The 23,477-nt window shown below is 43.4% G+C and overlaps 2 protein-coding genes across 5 annotated transcripts in view; one reads left to right on the top strand and one right to left on the bottom strand.

Moving 5' to 3' along the window:
• Positions 1-931: 931 nt before the first annotated feature.
• On the bottom strand, positions 932-19,465 carry eif4enif1 (eukaryotic translation initiation factor 4E nuclear import factor 1). The gene is given in 20 exon segments (XM_048255728.1): positions 932-1,894; positions 2,325-2,513; positions 2,712-3,053; positions 5,226-5,346; positions 5,533-5,608; positions 5,835-5,971; positions 6,129-6,208; positions 7,027-7,219; positions 7,316-7,396; positions 7,798-8,042; positions 9,547-9,723; positions 11,045-11,180; positions 12,002-12,150; positions 12,153-12,161; positions 12,700-12,898; positions 13,434-13,720; positions 14,310-14,437; positions 15,381-15,454; positions 17,478-17,629; positions 18,744-19,465. Coding segments are annotated over 19 exon segments (2,919 nt in total). The 5' UTR covers positions 17,580-17,629; positions 18,744-19,465; the 3' UTR covers positions 932-1,700.
• A 909-nt stretch (positions 19,466-20,374) lies between these two features.
• The window catches only part of sfi1 (SFI1 centrin binding protein), a 19,967-nt gene continuing 16,864 nt past the window's right edge, over positions 20,375-23,477 (top strand). For 3 of the 4 annotated variants that reach the window (XM_048255428.1, XM_048255427.1, XM_048255426.1), the window contains exons 1-5: positions 20,377-20,944; positions 21,025-21,096; positions 21,199-21,309; positions 21,402-21,496; positions 21,718-21,835. In XM_048255428.1, coding sequence (XP_048111385.1) covers positions 20,796-20,944; positions 21,025-21,096; positions 21,199-21,309; positions 21,402-21,496; positions 21,718-21,835 — 545 coding nt within the window. In that variant the 5' untranslated portion in view covers positions 20,377-20,795. Of the gene's footprint in view, positions 20,945-21,024; positions 21,097-21,198; positions 21,310-21,401; positions 21,497-21,717; positions 21,836-23,477 lie in introns of all 4 variants that reach the window. The other variant, XR_007194885.1, reaches the window with a different exon arrangement.

Below are 23,477 nucleotides of genomic sequence, written 5' to 3'. Positions count from 1 at the left end.
TGACTATTTGACGTTTTCTTACCGCGAGCAATGAATGAGACGCTCTTTATTCGTTCATAACTTGGAAGTCGACGAGCGGTCACTCCAACTTTCGATTAATCGGTTTCTCATATGAAGTTCCAAAACTTGTTTTAAAGCGGTATTTATCTTCCTGGTTCTTCAGCTTTCGGCGAATTCACATCCTTGTTTTCCTCTTAGCCCCCTCCCCTTACAATTTCCCTTCCCCCCACGCTGCCAGACGGACGGACGCACTACCTCGGGTGCTTTGTATTCTCTCTTGGACGTTCCCTTAAAATTGATTGCATTGAGGACATTACCAGAATCGAAATAATAATAAAAACTGCCAAGTTGTTGCTACATTACATGAAATTGGCATACAAAGGTGGAAAGGTGTCTGGAACGCCTCCAAAACAATAGACTGTACATCTAAACAGATGAAGTATGCTTTTACGAGTAAAACTACACCGGTCACACCTTGCACAAACTAATTAAGGTTGAAGCCCAAAATGAAGGTTGTCACAGTTTTAAATACTCAAACAATGCTACCACCAACCCCCCTTAAGGGGAGCACCATCAGAAGTGGACAGTCCATCTCTTAAACCTATCCGCCATTTAGGGTTTCAGTACTGGGTGGGTGCGATGTGCTCTTTTTGACACTACGGAAACCACACACACACACTGGAGTCATTTTAAAAAAACATGGAACACATTCCTTAAAGAAAGAACAAAAAAGCATTGATGTGAAGTCATTTATTTATTCGGTTTGATTTCCCCAATTAACTCTAGTTGTGCTTCTGTTTAAATTAACAGCACATTACCATTTAAGTTGAACCCCTACCACCCTAAAACAAATGATGCCATGATTCAGAGCAGTGCTTACACCTCCAGGGACAAAGGACATATTGAGGGCAGGGAAGAAAAAAACGGGGGGCAAAAAAGGGGAAAAAGGGCCCCCACCCAAAAACAGATCGAAAGGCACAACCAGCAGTCAGAACACGGAGAAGCAGCTTCTTTAGCCTGGACCCCGTCCTGAGGGCGAGACTGTGCCTGTCTGAACAACTCCCAACATCCACCTGCTTCACACAGGCCGAGTCTCACCGCTCCAGTGGGCTCCCGGTAGTGCTGCCTGTCAGCATAATTCAGGGGAGGAGAGGGGGCAAATAATGGCAGAGGTAGGGTCAGCACCACTACTAGGACAGGACTAAAGGGGCACAACTCTTCAGGAGTCCTAATTCACGCTTAGGTTCCAGCATTCACCTTGCCCTTCTCCAGGACCAGGGGACAAGTATGTACAGGGAGTCCTCGCCAAAAGAGAGGAAAACGAAACAAACAAAAAAGAACCACCATTTCCCACTGGTATGTACAATTCTGGCCTATACATTATTTACTTCATATGCTGCGGAAAGAGAACGGAAAGCCAAAACATACAAAAGAAAATCCTTGAACTACATTGACTCAAACAATGAATTGAAAAACACGTGTCCAGGACTCGTCTTTCCTTTTTTTTCCCCCCTCTCGTGCACTTTAGACTTTTCTGTAAACGCTCAAATTGGGAGGGAAGGGGGGGGTTTAGAGATTTTAAGAATGAGCGCGGTTCTTGGACGGCACTCTCCAGTCCGCACATCCACTTCACCGCAGGGAGGAGGAGAGGAGAGGGATGGGGTGCCAACAGGACTTCATCGCTCCCATCCTTCCCCAGCTCATGGCCGGAACTCCAACTCATCTACGCTGATCACTTTTGATGGCATGGAGGGCAGGGGCTGCTGCAACACATCAGAGCCGAACCACTTTGCAAGACCCAGGGGAGGACTTCCTCCCCGCCGCTGAGATTGGTTCATCCGACCGGAGCTGTGGCTCTGGGATTGAGGGACTCCCTGGGAAGCTGGATGCAGGGCTGAGAAACAAACAAGCAATCAGTAAGCATATCAATTTATCAAAATCATTAAACAGGTCAAGGTATTCCAACACTTCAGTCACACCAGTTACACATCCGAAAACATATTTTAGAGTGTGGCATGTTGGGGAAATTAAGCCTGTAATGCATCAAGATGAGTGATACAAGAATTATTGAATTTACTGACTAGAACAGAATTCTAATGAACAATTTGGTTGTCTACCATCACTGACCAAGAAAAACAAAACAAAAAACTTCACAGTAGCCCATGTACAAGACCGGAGTACACGTTACACAACCTAAATCAGTGCAAAACTAATGACACCAACTCACTAGGATGGTCTGCAAGACAACGACTGTGTAAACCAGCTCAAAACCGACACTAATTGGTTTAATCTTGGTTTATTTCACTGAAAGAAAAAAAACTCACATGGTCTCTGCTGCTGCTGCTGGAGTTGCTGCTGCTGCTGTTGCAAGACTGCAAGATGCTGGATATGAGTGCCAGCCCGGGGGGCAAGCAAAGGGTGCCCTGTAGGTCCCATTGGGTACAGGGGTTGACCTAGGAGGGCGGGGGGTAAACCCTGAAGTTGAGACAGATCCACTGCCTGGGGGTAAATGCCTATAACAGAGACCAGAAAGGAGTTAAACATGTGTATGCAGAGAAGTAAATGCAATAAAATCTCAAGACCGTTTGACACTGTTAATGACGCAACGTGAAATTTAATCTGATTTTGTGAAGTTGTGGAGTCTCACAGCAGGCAATGCACCCCGTCTGAACAAACCCATGTCTGGACAGGACAGTGGAGCACGAGCTGACCTTGCAGTAGCTGAGGCTGTATGCCCTGAGCCAGCATCCTCTGGACCACGCTGGGGTGCAGCTGAGGAGGGGGCGGCCGCACCAGAGGCACATGGGAGATCAGTGGCACAGGGTAGATGGGCCGGGGGAAGTTGGAAGACGACCCTCCTCCCGGGGACACCAGGGTGGGCGTGTGGTGCCCTGAGGAGGTGCCGCCGGCAGGCCGCTGGGAAGAGGAGCGGGGGTGTTGGGAGGAAGAGGAGGGTGAGGAGGAGGAAACGGGGGTGGAGCAAGACTTGCCTGTCCCACCCGGAGGACATCCACCCTCTCCTCCATCCAGGCCAGGGCTTGGGGAGGTGCTTTCTGAAAGGGTGGAGAGAAATCAAGAATTTTATTCAGGACCAACTACATTTTCAAGTAATAAAACATTTCAAAGGAATCTTGTAGTTTAATGTAAAATCTGGTTGAATATCGGCTTCTACACACAGTTGCGTGCGTTGCATTGCTGGAGACACATCCATTTCACTTTACAGGGGCTCACGTCATCCGTTGATAAATTGTGGGTCCGTTGAGTCGCGTTTCTCCCGTCGCTGGCGTTGAGAAGTTCAGCTGTTACTGCACTGACCATGGAGGCATTATATATAACTGGAGAGAGTGACTAAGTCCCGCCCTCCATACAAATGAATGGTGGAGGCTAGGCTAGTAAATCCGGCCAATTCATAGTCAACGCCATCTTGAACACTGGGGTTCAGATCCAGCGCATGGCCCAACGTCGATTTTTATTGGATATTCTGTCAAAAGAGAGTCGTCCTCCACGGTTAAAGATAATGTTGTCTGCGGACTCAGCAAAAAACAGTTGGAGACCCATGGTGTAACGAGACAAGGTCTTTATGCCGCTGTTGTGTAATTTATTTAGCCTGGCGGGCCATCCTATATCATTGAAATGTATAGTCTGGAATCGAGCCATTCACCTCGCTTAATCCAAGGGGCAGGCAGAGAATTGTCTTTCAAACTGCCTAGGCATGCAATTAGGGGTTTGCACGGACGTCACGTTCTGGCCGGTAACCATGGTAACCCAGCACGCGTGGCCATATTGGCGATACTCAGTGAATGAAGTACAATGGAGTTTTATGCACTTTGGATATCTTACGTGATTGTAGCCGTGTCTAAACAGAAAAGCTCATCAAAATGCATCCAAGATGCAAAGGCATATAGGACAGGACTTGGACCACAAGAAAATGAGCAATATTTCAAGAAGTTACGGTTTATTGGCAGCGCAGATCCATATGAGTTGGGTGAGGGAGAGAAGTACCAAGTTCAACCACAAGCGCCCCCTTTCCTCTGATAACTTCTGACATTATTCTCCTTTCTCCCTGGTTTTTTAATAACTTTTGGAAGTCGATACCTACACCAGATGTTTTTCTCAGTCGGACCCTATTGGTACAACCTAAAACACGGCAATAATGAACCATTTTCCTTGACTATGTTTGGGATTTACTTCAGTGCCTAATGCTTTCTAATGAGGCGAGTATCTCCAATATGGCAACGTCCAGATCTGATGACACGCCGTGCAAACCCCTAATAGGCCAGCGCTACGACCATATCCGTTTCCGGTCGGTAAAACGGCAAATACATCCTTCTTCGAAAGGAATGACTTAAGTGCATTGTGTTGCTCAACTTTCAAAGAAAAGTCCAACTCCTCCAAAGTTGACGCCAACGCCGATTCAAACAACTGCTCTTCGTTCGCCATAGCCACCTTCCTTGTTGTTCACCGTCGCAGGACTGACGTTATCCTGTTAAGCCCGCCTTAAGACTAACAAAATAGAGCACTGTGATAGGATAACATCCACGGTGTTAGCCAATAGAAATTCCTATGGTTTGCTACTAGACTTACAGGCTGAGCAAATTAATTTGCTGCAGCTAGGGTGCGTCTAGGTTTCTAGGCTTCTAGATTTCTAGGCTATAATTTATTGTCTTTAATCATGTTTATGCCATGTTTGTTCGGGACAAACAACAACGAAACAAGATCAATACAATTTTCTTTATTTGTCATATGATGGATAAACAACCATAATATGCACGTCTTCTCATAGGCTCCTCAAGAAATACGCACTGAATAACGTTTGGTTGTAGCCGCCAGATAGGTACCCGCCCACCAACATGTACGCGCATGAGAGCTCGTGCCCAACACAGATTTTCGTGCATGGTTCCAAATGCTTCATGCAGCGCCATATTTGAAAATGGCGTTTGCCAACATGCCGAAGCTAATCTGCACGCTCTTGACCCCCTGGCACCGACAGACGGCACCGGCCAATCAAGCCAATTGACGGACGGCACCAACCAATCAAATTACGGTTATATTTCAAGTCATTTGCATAGCTAATAGGAATAGTATAAGAACACCCACTGACATGCGTTGACGGAATGCAACTGTGTGTAGAAGCCGTATAACTCACAAAGCATTCAATTAATGATACCTTACATAAAAATGTTAGGTACACCTTGAATAGTGCCATCTCCCAAAGATATCATTACCTTCTAGTGAATTGGCTGCATCCTCTTTGCTGCCTGGTCGGCTCGTAGATTCGTCTCTGGTCTTCTCCTTTGTCTCGTACATTTTACGGATGACCGATGTAGGTGTGAAGGATGGAGACAGCTGAGGAATGAAAAAGTTTTTTTTTTTTTTTTTTTTTTTTTTTAAATACAGCTCGAGCCTTCTGTTTGTACAGCCTGAATTATTTGACATCCTGCACCCAAGTCCAAACCTGGTGGGTACATTGGCAGTTCACAGATAAATCCAATGTAAATGTTCAGACTAGGAATGTAGTGTGCTCACACTCACCATGCTTGTGACTGGGTTGGCAGGGGAGCTCCTGCCTGTGGTGTGGGGACCTGGTGATCGGTTCAGTCTGGGTTGTCTACGGCCAGACAGACAGACAGACAGACAGACAGACAGACAGACAGACAGACAGACAGACAGACAGACAGACAGACAGACAGACAGACAGACAAACAGACAAACAAACACACACACACAAAAAGACAGACACAGAGACAGAGACAGACAGAGAGACCACATACAATTTAGCCAATCTAAACACACTCTTGAAATGAATGAAAGCCCTTTGTACTCGACACATTTACCTGTTGCGGTAAGCCTGCTGCTTGTTTTCGTGGGCCTGTTTGTTGTAACCATGTGGGTAAGGGTGACGTCCAGAAATGGCCAGATCCTGCTGAAAGACCAAGTCAGGCAAGTCCATTCCCATTGGTAGGCCTCGCATCTGCACATAGAGCAGTGTGTAGATCTTAGGTTAGGAAGGGTCACTGAGGGGTCAGGGGAGAAAAAAAAAAAAAAACTCCAAAGCAAACAGACACAGACACACACACACAGTCTATTACAAGAAAATAATGGATGAGGTGTGAGGATTGTGCAGTTACCTGTTGAGGCTGCATAGGACTTAGGGAACGCATCTCAACCATGCGCTCTCCCATTATGGGCGGAGGGCCAATGGGGTAACCTGCAACAGACCACCAATACATGTTACTCATACTTCTGTAATACCATACCTATTCGCATACTTCTGTAATACCATACCTATTCGCATACTTTTGTAATACCATACCTATTCACCTTTTTACGAAGGGCACTACTGTAAAAAACAAAGTGGGTAAAACCTCCAGTGAGGTGGTGGAAGAAGTGTACCAATTAGAGAAGAGACTAAGTATTTTTCAGATTAATATTTAAAGTCATAAACCTTGAGTTGATGTTACAGAGCTCAGGAACAACGTGCCGTTCCTGGTTGTATATGTCCGAAGAACAAACTTTGAAAAGCCCTCCCGTCCAATTTTTAACTTGGAAGCAGATGTCACTCATTTTTGAGGCAAGGCCCCATTGGATGTAGGAAACTTGGATAGAATTTAGTAATTTTAGCAACATGCCTAGTGAACGAAAACTGCCAACATAACTATACCATGATGAATGAAGAAATGCCCTGTATGTGACATTCTTGATTCAAGCATAGTTTTAATTTGAACTATCGAGTCTCACATTGCAAAAACCACTAGTAATGAAATGGCTTCTTGCATAATGTTAGCTGTGATAAGCTATTTAATCGAAAATCAAATGCAAGAATAAGCTATGACTACTTGATTCACGTGCATGGTTAACACCGTTTGGACCCATGGAAGTGCAAAGGACAAACACAGCAAAAGACAGAGTATGAATATCCTGCAGGTTACTATAATACACCTGCCACAGGTGGAAACCCTATTAAAAGAATGAATGAAAATATCCACTGAAAAACAACTCCCAAGTCAAGTGGCAAATCACTTTTACCAGTTGTTGGCTGTATGAAGTAGTCCTGTATCTGAGTTCTCTGAGGAAAAAGTGGAGGAGAGGGGCCCCTCCGGTGGACCATTGCAGGGGCTCCAGGTTGGGCAGGGGGTCCCTCATGGTTCCCCAACAGGCTGCTGAGCAGGGCTGGGGAGCTGCTTCGGGGGTGTGTAGGTACATGGCCACCCATCAATTCCTTAAACAGACAGCAGCCAGAATTGTGTCAGGGTGGCATACAAGCTTTCATAAAAAGCCTCTTTGTAAAGACATTCCAAACAGACTGGCTCCTCACCTGGAAAATGTTGTTCTGCTGTGCTGTGGGGACCTGGGCTTCAGGGAGCTGCATCACAGTGGACTCAGTCTGCTGCTGGAGCTGAAAAGGAGACAAGAGTAAGTATATGACAAAACTGAACAGCACAAGCATATAAAAAAAAAAAAAAAATTACAGGAAGTTACGCTGCTGTCACACTGCACACTACCGTAAAGGGAGCAAGCACTGGAAGCATGATGGCAAACAGACTGAAGGGAGAGGGAGGAAGAGGTAAAAAAAAAAAACAAGGATACACTAAGTGAGCAAAAACAAATGTATGCCCATTGAATCTACTACTGCACACAAAATGTCCAACTGCAGCACTGGCAAGATGACAAGGAGTCGCGATGGTACTAGAGGCACGGGTCAGCAGCAATGCGGGGCTAGTAGGCGATGGTGGTCCATGCGATCATGCAGCTAAGGTGAGTGGCGTGGCTGGAGTTGGACAAGCGGCTGCCACTTACGTTGGGCTGGTTGGGCAGAGTGCCACTTGCCTTCATGCTGCTGACCAGCTTGTTGAAGGCGGACATGTCGGAGTCCCGGGGGCGTGCGATTCGGGGTTGACCACCAGTCAGTGCCTGCTCCAGCTGCTCAGCCATGAAGGGCGTTCCACAGCCGCCCCTAGGGGGCTGCGGCTGCTCGGACTCCACCTTGAGGCCCTTCAGACCCCCTTCCACCTCTTCCAGGGACAGCACCACACCAGTGTTTGCTAATCAAGTCAAACAGACAGTAATCAACATGCATGATCAGTATAGAGTCCAAGTATATATACAGACAGACATGTAAGCCTTTTCTGAGGTACAATATTGTAGTAAAATGAGCAAGTATTTGCACAATGATCAATATCTGAAGTGTTACTTCCAGTTTCCAAACATTATATAGTATAATGGCACTCAATCATTGTTTGCAACATCATCCTTCAGTCTTTTATAATAAACGTAATGTAGATAATAAATTGCAAGCGCTAATCAGGAAACAAACAAGATCAGTCTGTTGCAGTAGCGGAGGGGTAATCAGGACAATTCCCGGTTGACCTGGTAATGTTTTGAGGCCAGACTGATTATTGTGATTTTAAAAGGGAAATGTTTAGTTTAACCATGCATATGTACTATGGCAATATGGTTCTTTTCATTCTTCTTTGTCCCCAAAGCCTACCTCTGTGGAAATTTCCAGAGTGTAAGAAGAGGGTTTGTTGTAGGGTCTGATTGTTCTCATCCCAGTGGGGATACCAACACAAACATGGCCTGGGTTAGGGGAAGGTTAAGGGGTTTTGTAACATCCTTATCTCAGTTAATACTAACTGGGTGGATGGATCATTGTTGGGAGTGACACCTCCTGATTTCTGTATGTGTGGGTGTTAAGGGTAAAAGACCAGAGTGCAACTACAGAGAAGTGGGCATGTTACTTGGCATTTCGTGTGGGCAACATGTTCCCGGTGACGTGAATAAAACTGCAGTCTCACACCAGTTTCTTGGATTATTTTTGACCACAAGGACATGATCACTGCTTGTATAAGTTCTTTGCTGTGCCCCACAGCAGCCTGGACTGTGATCGCGGCCCCTAACTCTTCACTCCCTGTGAACCCCTCCCCTCAGCCCCGGTAATCAACACGGTAACAACTATAATGACCTGACATGCCAAGTTGAGATGCGTATGTGATGGGTAAGATTTTAGATGAACAGCCGCAAAACATTTCAAGTAGCCCTGGATTTCTCTCCTGAAATAGGAATCAGATCAAGTTGGGTTATACTCCCATCAACTACCCCGCCCATCTCTCAGTAGGCTAATATTTTATGTCTCATTCCGCCCCCTGGTCAGGTGATGGCAGACCATTGTCCCAGTCACATTATATTAACCAAAGTGAAACCAAATTCTATCATCTGCATTCTGAGTTGGATCAGGATAATCATGCAGGAGTCCTGAGACATGGTGACCCTCTAGCTTGAATAAAAGTACAGAAGACCAGTGCTTTTTAAGCTACACTACTCACAAAAAGTTAGGGACATCTGGCTCTCGGGTGAAATTTTATGTTTCAGTACAGAAAGGTTATAGTGGATTTTAGGTTCATCCTAATTCCTGAAATTTCACCTGAAACCCAAATATTCCTGACTTTTTGTGAGTTACAAAATGCTTCCCCCTTACCAAGAGGCAAGGGTAAAATATTAACACATGCTGCACTCATAATGAAGCCTGGCCAGGTAGAGGGTACTCACTACTCTCCTTCAGACGGGCCTTGTTGGCAGAGAGGCTGGAGAGGAGAGGCTTCAGGTCAATCTTGGCATTGTGCAGCAGCTGCAAAATGTCCACTTTTTCACGGCTGTCCCCCGAGCCAATGGGGGTGAAGTATGGTGCTGGTCCTTGAGTTGGAGAGCTGCAGCGTGGGTCCAGCCCTGTAGGAGAAAGCCACGCAAGGAACCCTCAGTACAGTGCCAAGATAATCAAGGATGATTAAGATCAAGGTGACGTTAGAAATGGATTGAATGCAATCAGTATCAAGTCATTGCTGGCAACGTCTGGAAGTAAGTAGCTTACTTTCTATCACAATGAGACATACAGTATACCATGGAAGCTAGGCACCCCGCCGGGAAATGTATGGACTTACAGGCACATGTAATGACTTAACTACCCAGAGCCTACATATAACCAATTTTGCCGATAGTTTCTGTGATCCTGGTGTGTCACTCTCACTTATGATTTTTGTTTGATGGTCAATAGTAAAGCGAAATCTACATTATTGCATATTAACCGTATACAATGAGTTGATTTAGGCTAAACCAGCGGTTCCCAAACTTTTTTTCCCCGGACCACCTTTTACATCCTGATCGGCTCGTGTACCCCCACCACATATTAACGCAACACATTCTATTGACGCATTCCAGGCATCATATTTAATTAGCCACCCTACATAACAAATAACAAAATCAAAATGTGCAACTGGTCTATGAGCTAAAAAACAGTGTGGAGAACAACATTAGACTGGTTAGACAAATCTACATGAAGCCTAGGCCTGTATGCCTCATAATTTCTGCCCCATTCTTTCTCTTGCTCCGTTCTTTTCTCCTCTTGATCCTTTGATTAGGCTTTCATCCCCTTTAGCACAGTTTTCCATGTTTGCGCTAGCCACTTCCACGAAACTAACGAGCCAGATAATCATTTGTGGGTAGCTTTTTTAATCATTTTAACAAAGGATTTCCTTTTAATTTTTTCCATTGGAATGGTATAATTATGTATTATTTATTAATTAATTAGAGTATTAATTAATTAATTAATCTTTTCATCTCCGTTGCCCTCTCCCCCCTAGTGGCAGCTTGCAGTTTGGGAATCCCTGGGCTAAACAATGTGGTGTATAAGCAACGTCTAAAGTTGTGCTAGGAATACTGGATAAAGGCACGCTATTACCTCTGCAAAAATCTCTAACCTAGAACAGCTATTGTCCAATCCTACATTAGCAACGGTCTCTATGCGAGGAAGGTCTGTCAAACTTGCACAAACAGCAGCAATTTGAATAGCAGTCATGGCTATAGTTTGATGGTGAGAACACACTTCTTTACAGTCCTGAAGAGGCCAGTCCAACAAAAAGTTTGCTTTGATTGATTAAAGCTTGCTCCTACCAGGTATCTGTCCGTAGTTAGGAAATGGAAGAGACTAACACAGCCAACTGTCACTCACTCAGAGTGTGTGTGTGTGTTAGTGAAATGTGAATGGTCCTACCTGCCAGTCTCTCCAGTTCCTCGTGTGGGGTGGAGCGCAGACTGCTGGAGCGGGAGCCCGATGGGCTCATATTAGTGAACCAACGACTGAAGCGGCTGGCCGACACCGGACCTTCACCCAGAACATCCTCGATCATCTGAAGGACAGAGGATGAGCAGCATCAGCACAGCGGCTTTTGAAGAGAACAGAATTAAAAGCTCAGTAGATACTGGCACTTACTTGGTAGAGAGAGTTTGCAGCCTTTTACCCTCTACAGAGAAAAGTATAGGCTGGGGTTTGGGTTTACAGTAAAGCAGTAAGTTTGAGAGACGAGGAAGCATTATTTTCCCCAGATTTCCCTGTTTCTATTGAATTGTTGGGCAAGCCTTACAATACCAAGGGGCAATACAACTCATGCTTCAAAATTTAAGAGAAAGGAAACCCAAAGGATAAGAAATATGAACAGGTCAGCAACAGAGGATTCGTCATGCAAGACATTTCTCTGAAGCCAGGACACCAAGTGCCCAAAGGTGTAACACCAAGTCACACCCATTCTCATTCAGGAAATGTACAGAGTGCTTTCCTACTGAACAAGATACCACACAGCTAGAAATGGGGTGAGATCATTTATATACATCTACACATACATATAAAAGTCTAGAAAACTAAAGGTCACTGTTTTCATGAACTGTAATTTGTGAAGTTTGGCCAGGTTTGCCTTTTGTTTACCATTATTAGCAATAATTTGGAGATTAATTATTTCGGTTACATAACGATCCTGATAGCAATTAGTAAGAAGGCAATTATGGGGGGAAAAAAAAAAAAAAAAAAAAAAAAAAAAAAAAAAATCACACACACACACGGATAAACATCAATGAAGAAATGAACATTACTCCCAACCATACTGATTAAAAATAAATAAATTGAGCCAGCCAGTCTCAGCAAACCAGTCACCCACATCCCAATCCTCAGCCTTACCGAGGCCAGCCCAGGCATGGTCTTCTCTAAGTTGAAGAACTCATTGAAGTCAAAGTCTCCTGAGGTCTGCTCTGGAAGGACCTCTGAACGGGGCACTTCCTGATCAGCTCCTGATCCCTGTGCCAGCTCCGGTTCCTCTGACAGTCCCCATTGCACTCCACTGCATTGGGAAATGTAAAAAATAAATAAAACAAACAGGCCCCATTACAAAAAGAGCTAAAAGAAAAGGGACATTCACCAAATTAGGCCCTTGACGAAGCAGACATGTAACTTTTTAATTTAACATAAAAAAGAGAATGTTCTGAAGTAAGGGCCCGTTCACACTTACAATTTTTCTCACCTCCGGGCGCTGAAATTCAGTTCTTTCCCTAAGAAATGCTGCAACTGATTGATGCAACGCACCTCATGTTAAGATAAGCTAGTCGCAAGCAGAACAAAAAGTGAGGCTTCTAAAAACACCAGACGCAAGTTAAAGATATAACTTTTGGAGTCACGTTTTCCCCAACAATTGGTCGTTGCTTAGCTGCCTGCCTTAGCCAAGTCAGGGAGGTAGCAACACTTACACAATCAATTTCCACCTCACATGTTTGACACTTATTACTTTGTTCTACTCGTTTTTGGAGGTGAAAAAAAGGGTGTCCATTTGAATGCAGCCTAAAAGGAGTAGTTTGGCCAGTGAGCGCTGGGCAGATTCTCACCCTCTTTTATGGAATCACTCTTCTTTCGAGAGCGCTTTGGTCTGCGTTTGTCCTCCTCTAGGATTTTGTCATCAAAGCCGATGAGTTCAATGGTTTCTGACTGACTGGTGGGGCCGCCAGAGAACCACTCTGGCTCTTCCTCGGCATACGAGTCATTCCTTCTTCTCTCACTGAACACACGCTTGTCCCCAAAGTCCCTCTGAGGATGCAGGAGAGTTAAGTTAGACATGCAATCATTTATACTCATTTCTGCACTGAAAGCAGATGCAGGAAGAGCAAATACATAGAAGTGCTGTGAGAGAAAGTCACTTTGCGGCTTATGTCGATTGTGCCGTGCGCCATGTATGAACAGAAAGTCTGTACAGAATGTGAACGACAACTAGTCTCTCAGATATTTGATGCAGTAATCCATTTTTAATTGAACAATTAATGCAATTAGCTAATCGCAAAAGATCAATTATACATGCAACTCATAACTGTCTGCATGTTTTTTATAATCACGTCATCCTCCTTGTGTCGCACACAATGAAACTACCAGTAGGCATGCACACCAATCAGAGGTGGTTCAACTTAAGCTTCATTTCAATATTCCAAATTTTGCTTCACTTTCAAAAATTATATCACAAATCGAATTGCAATCACAATATCGTTCAAAGGCATCTCCCCCAAATCATGCAGCCCTACTGTAGACTACAACCAAAAAGAGTGATCTTGTAGAGCCACTGAACACACACCCTGAACCTCTTGTCTTTGTGGTCCCTCTCTCGCTCCTTGTCGGGGCGTAGGTCTCGCTCTGTGCGCAGGTCCCGCTCAAAAGTGCGGGCAGGCATGATGCGCCCACTGCCAATGCGGCGGATCCCCACCAGCCTCAAACTCTCATTCTCCTTGTTCTCCAGTGGGCTGACGGGTCGCCGTGCCATTGATGGCAATGCCGCATTGCCTTGGCAACCACCTCCAAAACTCCGTCGCTGGGGACTGAGAACCACCTCCAGGTCATCCTCCTTCAAACGCTCTCGAGGGTCTGGGGACAGACACACAGTCATGGGATAATGTGGCATGTAGCTTGGAAAATATGCTGGGCCCAGAGCTTGGCAAGATGGCAAAAACATTTTTTAACACCAATAATCACAGAACGCTTTTCCTAATGGCAAGATTAAATAGTATTTTATACAAAAAACACCAATGTCCGTTGCAATCCTACAATATTATCAGGCTTGGTAATAAAATGGCCAATTTTAGCAGATATCTAGCACCGCCTCATGTTTTTCTAACACTCACATAAATAATAAAGAGAGCTTTACACAGATTGACTGCCAGTTATCAGAGGGACGGTGTGCGTCAGTCTGTGTGTTTGGCATCACACTCGGTCTTTGTTCAGATTTGCACATTTTAAAGTGGTCATTTCAAAGTCTGAGATTTGAATATGAGGGAGGAAACAAACATGTTTCCGGTTCACGGTACCTTTGCTGAATAAGGGGAGTTCAATGCATGGCCAGAAAGCCAAGGTAAAACCGGTCTTTCATTCTATGTCTGCTTTAACGCCACTTAACCACTGTATGCATACATTACAAAGACCACATAAAGAAACTATGGGCAATGCAGGCACTTACCAGCAATCCTGCGTTTAAGCGGCACCCTGTCATCTGTGTAATCCTTCCTGTGACCCTCAACAGGAGAGTCCCGGTCTGAGGAGGGGTAGAGCGAGGCGTGCCATTTCTCTGGGTCCCACACGCCATCACTGCACAACCAAAATTCAGGTTAGTCAGCAGGTTAGACAGTAATCATGGTACAACAATACCTTTGGCTCCCATTTCTGCTTGCGATGCAAAAACTACAGACATATGCATTTCGCAGCCATTAAAAGGCGTTATATACAAGAACATTAGTTTTGAAGCTGCTCTAAGCAATGTTACAGCAAACATTACTACACCATCTGCTAGCTGCGTGTGCCCTGAGTACACTGTAAAAAAAGCAGTCTCTGGACAGCCCAGGCTCCTAAAACAGCAACAAAAACAACTTGGTTCAGCCTGGACCATAAAATCATAAACTGTTCCAGCTAATCACCGACAATACACGCTTTTAGGAGAGTTTCAATCGCACGGGAGGGAGGGGGAGGGAGTAGCAGTTTCAAGATCAACAGTTGAAAGTGACGTTACCCAACATCACTTAGAGTGCCTTTAAACTTGAAATTAGCTAGAACTCGCAAAGCAAACGTGCCATCATGGACATTATCTCATCATGAGGAATGGTGCTACTAATGGCTAAAACCTGATTTCAGAGTCACAAAAGTAACAAAGTCCTTGTTAATGCATGAATAAATTGACCGTTTGAGCAACACAAATGTAACACAATCATTAGTCAATGTTGGAGACATCCAACATTTTAACCCAGATATCTTTGAATCATAAATGTTTACATGCTACATGTAGGATTTAGTCTCTTCCACTTTGGCCAAACTTTTCGGTTACGTCTGCGAGGGAGAAGAGGTAGGAGTGGCCAAATGTAGTAATATGCTGCCCCCAACCTGCTTTGGGTGGGCAGTATGAAAATCATTGGGTTCTCTACACAAGACCATGCCAGTCAACGTTCTTTTACAGGGGAGAAAGAACCTACTAAAATTGTTGAGTGAGTGTTGCTGAAAAAAGAAGAAAACATCAGCTATGAATAGAAGTTATACAGACCTGTCATATTTTTCTGACAGACACTCTGGTCTTTCATTGGAAATGGGAAATTCCTTTATTTCCAGTAGCTCTTCCTGTAGAAACAAAAACAAACAAACTTAACTGCATTCAATAGTGAGCACAAGCTGAACAAGACAGGCAATTCCAAGATAAAAGGATTTTTCAAAATTAGAGATGACAATATGGGGGCTACTAATGTTGAAAATACTAAATCGCCAACTACACTCAAAGATATACCGCAATAGACAAGAATTCTATTCTTCAAGATTCTGATTACATGGCATGATTATTGGACAGGGTTGCCTTGGACTGGTCACAATAAAAAGTGTGCAGTTTTATTACACGACACAAATGTCACGTTTTGAGGGAACATGTAATTGGAATGCTGACGGCAAGAATGTTGGCAAAAGCTGTTGCCTGCGAGTTGACCGTTCATTTCACTACCACAAGCGGTCAGAATGTCGTTTTCGAGAATTTGGCAGCATTTCGAACACATCTGGTTGCTTTGACCGATAGCTGATGCACCTGTTGATTTGCATAAATGCAACTGCAGAATCTCTGCACAAACGGTCACAAACCATATCAGGGAAGTTCTCCCAAGTGTTCCATCATCCTCACCAGAGTCTTGGTCTGACTGCAATTTGTAAATGACTTGAGCAAATGCTCACCTTTGATGGCATGTGCCACTTTTGGAGAAGTGTCTCTCTACAGTTAAATCCCAGTTTACACTGTAGCCAGCACAGGGCAAACAAGATGTATGGCGTTTTGTAGTTTACGGTCAATATTCTCCAGTGGTGGTAGGATGGGTTATGGTATGTGTGGGCATAAGCTACAGACGGTGAACATGGGTGCATGTATTGATGCCAATTTGAACGCAGAGATAATGTAATGAGATCCTCAGGGCCATTGTTGCGTCATTTATTATAAAAACAACAAAAGGGGCAATATATTGGAAGAGCTGGCTGACTTGAGGCCCTGATGCACAGTACTGTAGACGTTGAAACTACCACAGCCACTGCAGAAAACATAGCATGCCTTTCTTCAATATTTGTCATTTGAATGCACAGATCAGTAAATATACACATTCAACCTGTTCAGCAACATGTACAAGGCTAACCATCAAGCTACTCTGTAGTCATGCAACACAGGTTACATTAGCATTATTACACCAGACACCACTATACAAAGAGACTATGACAATCCAAGCACTTGATCAGGACACGAGAGGTTTCGGTCTGATAATTGCACATTTATACCGAAGGGGCCAGTAATCGCAGAACTAACACCAAGTCTTAACTACCATGCGATGCGAGCAACCATTTGGCAATAAAAATCAGTTTAATTACATCGTTTTCAATTGGAATGTCCTGACAATAGCAACGCGAAGCAGTGCTCTGCAGCGTGATGCACAACTAGGACGGCCCATTTCTATTTTTTCTTGTCACTCGCGTTGCTCGGCTATTTTCAATGAAAAATATGACACAATAGAAGGGCATATTTAACGTCTTCAATGTGGACAGAGAGCATTCGATGCTACACAACAGTTGCTGACTTGAATGCTCAGGATTCCCTGTTAATTTCCTTTCAGCGGCTACTTTTTAGTACATCCAGTCATCACTGTTGCGTTAGTTTAAAGATAAGCCATTGGGTATATTCACTAAGCACTTTTCTGGTTTTCAGATATCTGAATTCAAATCCTGCATTTTAAAACCTACACAATGGTTTTACTGATGAAAACACTCCATCTATATAGTTGGGCTGATATGCCAGAGGTGACGTACAATACGGTTGCAATATTTGGGCTATTCTACACACACTGAACTATGGGGTTTCAAACCTTCGATTCTCGATTACACATATTTTTTATCAACCTTTACATCTGGTAGTAGGTTCAGGGTACAAGATGTAACATAGCAGAATCTGGTTCAGGCACAAACAGTGAATTTACACTAAACAAAGAACAGAGAGAACCACCATTTTCTTAAACATTGTTCTCTGTAACCACGCAGAAAAATAAACAGAAGCTAACCGATTGCATGACTTGGTTGGAGGAAACAAAGCTGTACCTGCAACAGCAGTCAGGTCAAATGTACATACCTTGGTATATCTGAAAGCGGATGGTCCTGTATCGGACTCCTTGGCAAGATCAGTTGGACTGTCAACATTCTCCTTTTCCTCCACGCAGACATCCTTCTCCATGACTGCTGTTGGAGGTCAAGGTTTGCTTCTGACTCAGATTATCTCAACAGCTGTGGAGGAGGATTGACAGAAGGCAACTCTGTCAAGGGGATCTTCAGTGTACCAGCAGGGTTTTCATTACAACTGACAATTTGGAAGAGTAATATTACTTCAGAGCAATTGAATGTGTAAGTGTATTTGTACGTGTGTTCTATGTGAAGAGAGGTCAAAAAGCTGTATATATGAATGTATTAATGTGACAGAATTCAGCCACCAACTATGCATTAGTTAAACAATATTTTAAAAAGCGACCAAGTTACACTAAATTCTTGAATGCCCATCCCATGATACCCCAGTTGTAATGTCCCTGAATAACTGAGGATGCGCTGAGGATGAGAAAAGGCTCGGTGTTCAAGCTGAATCCCACAGTCCACACTGGCGTCGGTGTTGCACCCACTCCCTAACTTGCCACAGTGTTGGTTTGACTGCCGTTAGTTAACGGTAATTATACGTTATACGCAGCAGACACGTCTAGTTTCATCAAGATCTAGTAGAAAAGGCGAGCTATGAAACTAATGTTAACGCTCATTAACTTGCTAGCCATTACACCACTGACAACTGAACACATTTGTTAGCAAGCTAGCGGTAACGCTAACTTAAATCAGCTATCGTTAGGGAATACTAGACCTTCAAGAAATAACTAAACGTTTGTGTTAGTTAACAGTTTATCGTCAGATTTGCTAACTCGTTCAAGTAAATGTTTCGTAAGGTAATTAACCAACTTGGCCTATTTAGCAAAATATAGCTGAGCATTAACAAGCCCTAATAAACTCGTATCAATTACTAAAACTGTATCAACGTCAACGAATGTCTTGTTGACTGGGTCGCTAGCTAGTTTGCTAGGTAGGTAGCACAAAATGAAAGCTAATTTATAACCAATAGTACCTAGCAAACACCGGCTATGTTAGCAAAAACAAACCGAGACGTTGACAGCTTAGCAAATAACGTAACCAAATCAGCAAAATCCCACAACGAAATTTGTAACAGTAAAAAGGGAATGTGGGACTAACTTAGACTCTTAAACTTAATAATGTTAACGTTGGTTCATGGGGAAGGGGACCTAGCATTGGGTAAAGTCAGCTAATGCAACTACAGATAGCCATGATAGATAGCAATGAAACTTACCTTAAGTTTAGTTATGCGCCCCTCTCCCTGTGTTGGTTCAAACTGCTATTTAATGGCAAACACTCGATAACTTCGCTTCAAACACGCTGTGACCTATCCAATTTTTCGCGACGATAACTCCTCTTCCTCGCAAATAAACCAAACAACTTTCTACAGAGCAAACGCCGAAAGCGTCACTAGCTAAAAACGCTAGCGACAGCCAAGTTAGCTCGCTAAAGTAAGCACACAACTCGATATCCTTTCCCACTGTGTTATTCAACTTGGCCTATTAGGCTCCCGCCGTTTCCCAAACCTCACTCCAGTCTTCAGAGAACAGAGATAAATCAGCTCACTTTATTATTAACCGCAAAACGCACGGAGAAGGATGGTCGCAACAAAGCAAACTCGTAGCTGGTAAAAGTTAGCCTGTTGGCTAACGGTCTTGAAAATCTAGCTAGCTAGCTAGCACCCACAGACCACTATGGCTGCAAGCTAGCTAGCTAGCTGGTTAACAAACGCGTCTTTAGTTAACGTTATAAACTTTCTGAAAAATAAACCAAAAGGAAGTAACACTAAGCATTTGTATGTCGACGGAGAAAAACGTTCTACGCTCGCGAAAATGCTGACTGTCCCAATAAGACTGCAATAAACGCTACCTTAGGATACTTTCCTATTCTGTTTCCTCTCTCTGCCAGTCACACAGCGGCGATTTTGATCACTCACTGCATCCGAGAGAAGGCCCTCTGAAGGATTATATAGAGCTTGAACTCGCCATCCCAAAAACATTTAATCGCTGGCTCTTTATGTGGCACTTTACTTTATTATTTTTTTTAGCTACAACAGTGATGGTGATAACGTACATTTATTTGTGTTATGCCACACCAGTAATGAATATAAAATAAAAGGCCATCATTTCAGGCAATGTACATGGACGCCAAAGTAGCCCCTCATTATTGACAATTAATTTGTCCTGGGGCCAGTCAGAGAATGTCTAATAAGAGACGGGCTCTGGGCCAGTCATATCTTGTGAAGAGACGGGACTATGTTCCAATCCGCATACTTCTGTACTTACAATACCTATTATGATTGCACAAGTGCATTGGCTTGTGCACTCATATTAGATATTGTCAGTACAGAAGTATGCAAATTGGAATAAAGTCACGGAGTTTGCATTAGATTTTTTTGTTTAGTTTTAATCTACCAAGAATTACGTGTAGATTACTCTGATGCTGAACTGATAAGAAGCATCACTGATTTTTTTTTTTTTGTAACAGTTCCATTTTTATCTAGTGATCATACTACAACCAACTAGGCTATACCAAAGATTATAAAGCAGAGCGGAGGTAAAGCTATTCAGGTGGGGGAAAACATGAAGCTTGGTATGAAGATTTGAACGCATCAGAAATTGTTAGATTGTCAGCAACTGCGTCTTGTACATATGCACGTTAAGTACAAATAACATGTATACCGATACATCTCAGCCAGATATACCCTAAAATACTAATATTTTCAAAAAGAAACAGAACCTAGGAATTAATTTATAGACCGCAATACTCGACAACAAGCTCTGCGCAATCCAATCCTCCCATTATCGGACGCTGTCGAACACGCCTTGTATATCCGTACTTGGGTCTTTGCGCAGGTGCAGTTGAAGTTTACATTTCGCGCGACAGTTGGTTTCCAAAACATCAGCAAACCACCACGAAGCTCACTTCCCCACCACAACTTTGATAATAGGCAAACGAAGGTTGCAAATCCGTTGGTTCGACTGTATAATAGAGATGAATGTCTGTAGAGAAGTTTCTTATATGTCTATGGTCTGATCTAAGTAACTTCACGTGCAGTTAGAATGCAGTTAAGTACAGCATCTTCACGGAAAAAACACGTAAACGTTACCTTGAATCAAAATGTACTCTAGTTCTAACTCTAAGCTTTACGGTTAATGTTAGATGTATTGATAAGGGCTGTGGAGATTCGGGTTTACCTACTAACTCTTGATAGTTCGCTTTGGGCTAACGTTAGCTGTCAGTAAAGGTATTGTCTTTAGGCTACAGTCACACATGGATGTGAATAATGCACGCTTCTAAACCAGGTACCCAAAGCATTAACAGGCCTACCTGTCCCAATCGGAGTAACCAGCCACGCAATACATCGCGTAAATTTAAGTATAGGGTTGGATACTCTTGGAATAGAGGAGGAAGACTGAAGGAACTGCGAATAAGGTGGGGGACAGATATTGAATTAAATGCATTCCTCTTTCTGTTCGGTCCCTAAAAAGTAACGTGAGATGTATTTTTGACAGACATCTGGCAAGGAAATTCTTCTTTATATGGATGCGAAAGACTTTCGGAAGAGTATCTCCATCTAAAGCCAGGTATGCGTCTCTTCCCTTTTCTGAGGGTCTCTAATATCTGAACTGATTATGTTTGTTGTATCACAACAAAAGGCACGAGGAAAGTTTGTCAATGATCCTCAGATCTCATTACCGGAGAGTGGTCCTTGGCAGGGCCTTGGAGCAATGGAGGGATGTTTGGTGGTACAGCAGAAAAGAGTGGAGCCTTGCGATACGAGCAGACTGTCATTACAGGTTATAAACAGTCTATTTTTTCCGCTGATGAAGCACTGTGTGTGAAAGGCAGAGTGTGATTGGGTTCAGGATGTGATGGTCTTCTTTCACAGATATTATCTGTTCCACAAAGTGTTCCCAGCATGGAGAAGCTTTACCTTCTTGCAGAGAGAGAAGAAAACAAAATGGCAAATAGCTACAAACTTTGGTATGATTACCTTCTCCATTTAAAATCCTGTACCAACGTCAATTGGGGACAAAATGCTTAGTTTATTTGAGGTTGATAGACATTGACACACTGTATTTGACTATGATTCTGCTGTACACTGAGATAGGTGCTCCTTTGCTCTATTATTGTGCTTTTCTGGACGTTGTGGTGGCACTCCACCCCCATGATATGCTTAAGTTCTAATCTTACTAATCTTACAGCTCACAAACATAGGCTGCGTCTTGTGTGGGACTGCTGGGAGATGTACATAGAGAAGCGTCGCATGACGCAGCAGATGCAGCAGACCGCTTTGCAGCACAGTAATATCTCTTGTGTGAGGTGAGGGGGGTTTCTGAGCTTGAAAACACACACACACACACACACACACACACACACACACACACACACACTTCAGATTTACAGAACATGATTTACCAGATTTACTTTTCTGTGTGGCAAATCATGTTTAGATTAAATTAGATTCAACTTTATTTTCATTGTGCATAGTACAAGTACAAAGCCAATGAAATGCAGTTTGCGTCTAATCAGAAGTGCAAAAAAGCAGAAAAGTGCAATGTGATTTACAAAGTATAGACAGGTGATGCATAGGCAGGACAAGAAATATAGTGCAGTGTAGACAGTAGTATGCAGTAGGTTTACAGAAGTTGGTTTAGAGTAATATAAATTAGATATAAATATACACAGTGTATTAGCAGTTACTATATAAGAGCAGAATAAATATGGCCATGTGATATGAACAATGTGTGAACAACATACAGAAATGTGCAATGTAGTAGCAGTAACAATATAATAGTAGTAAGAATAATATAGATATATGCAGTGTATTAACAGAATATATTATGAGAAATTGGGGGCTTAGTTGATTGGTTGTCACCGGGATGCAGAGTTAGAGTTCAGTAAGGTGACAGCCGCAGGAAAGAAGCTTCCTCTGGACCTGCTGGTTCAGGTGTGGAGAGACCTGTAACGCCTCCCGTAGGGTAGTGGGGGGGAACAGTCTGTGGTTGGGGTGAGAACAGTCTTTGATGATGCTGCGCGCCTAACGCAAGCATCGCTTGCCCTGAATGGTCTCAATGTAGGTGAGTAAGGAACCGGTGATGCGTTGGGCAGTTTTCACCATCCTCTGCAGTGCTTTTCGGTCGTGGGCCGAGCAGTTGCCATACCAAACTGTGACACAGTTGGTGAGGATGCTCTCGATGATGCAGCGGTAGAAGTTCACCAGGATCTGGGGAGACAGGTGGACCTTCTTTAGTCTCCTCAATAAGAAAAGATGCTGGTGAGGCTTCTTGATCAGGGTAGAGGGGTTGAGGGTCCAAGAGAGGTCCTCAGAGATGTGGACACCCAGGAACTTGAAGCTGGTGAAACGCTTCACCTCAGTCCCGTTGATGATGGGGGGTGTGTGTGCCAGCTTTAGACTTCCTGAAGTCCACAATGAGCTCTTTGGTCTTTTGGTGTTGAAAGCCAGGTTGTTGTCAGTGCACCATGATGTAAGGTGCTGGACCTCCTCCCTGTAGGCCGTTTCATCGTTGTTGCTGATGAGACCAATCACCGTAGTGTCGTCTGCAAACTTGACAATGGTGTTAGAGCCATGTACAGGTGTACAGTCGTAGGTGAAGACAGATAGATAGATAGATAGATAGATAGATAGATACTTTATTGATCCCCAGGGGAAATTCAAGGTCACAGTAGCATATAGACAACACACACACATTCACTAACAGCAGAAAGTAATTAAAAGTATATAATATAAAAACACAACTAAGCAATAAGGACAGTAGAAGATACATATATACTAAATACTAAATATACTAAAATACAAATTATACTAAATAACTGAATATACTGAATGAGTGTCATGGTGATGGTGCAAATGAGTAAGTCAAACAGTGCAACGGTGCAAGAAAAAAGTCTATATATCTATATATATATATATATATATATATATATATATATATATATATAT

The sequence above is a fragment of the Alosa alosa genome, chromosome 10 (assembly GCF_017589495.1).
Source record: "Alosa alosa isolate M-15738 ecotype Scorff River chromosome 10, AALO_Geno_1.1, whole genome shotgun sequence".
NCBI classification, from domain to species: domain Eukaryota; kingdom Metazoa; phylum Chordata; class Actinopteri; order Clupeiformes; family Clupeidae; genus Alosa; species Alosa alosa.
The sequence above is the reverse complement of the archived record's forward strand: the minus strand, read 5'-3'. Positions and strand labels throughout refer to the sequence as shown.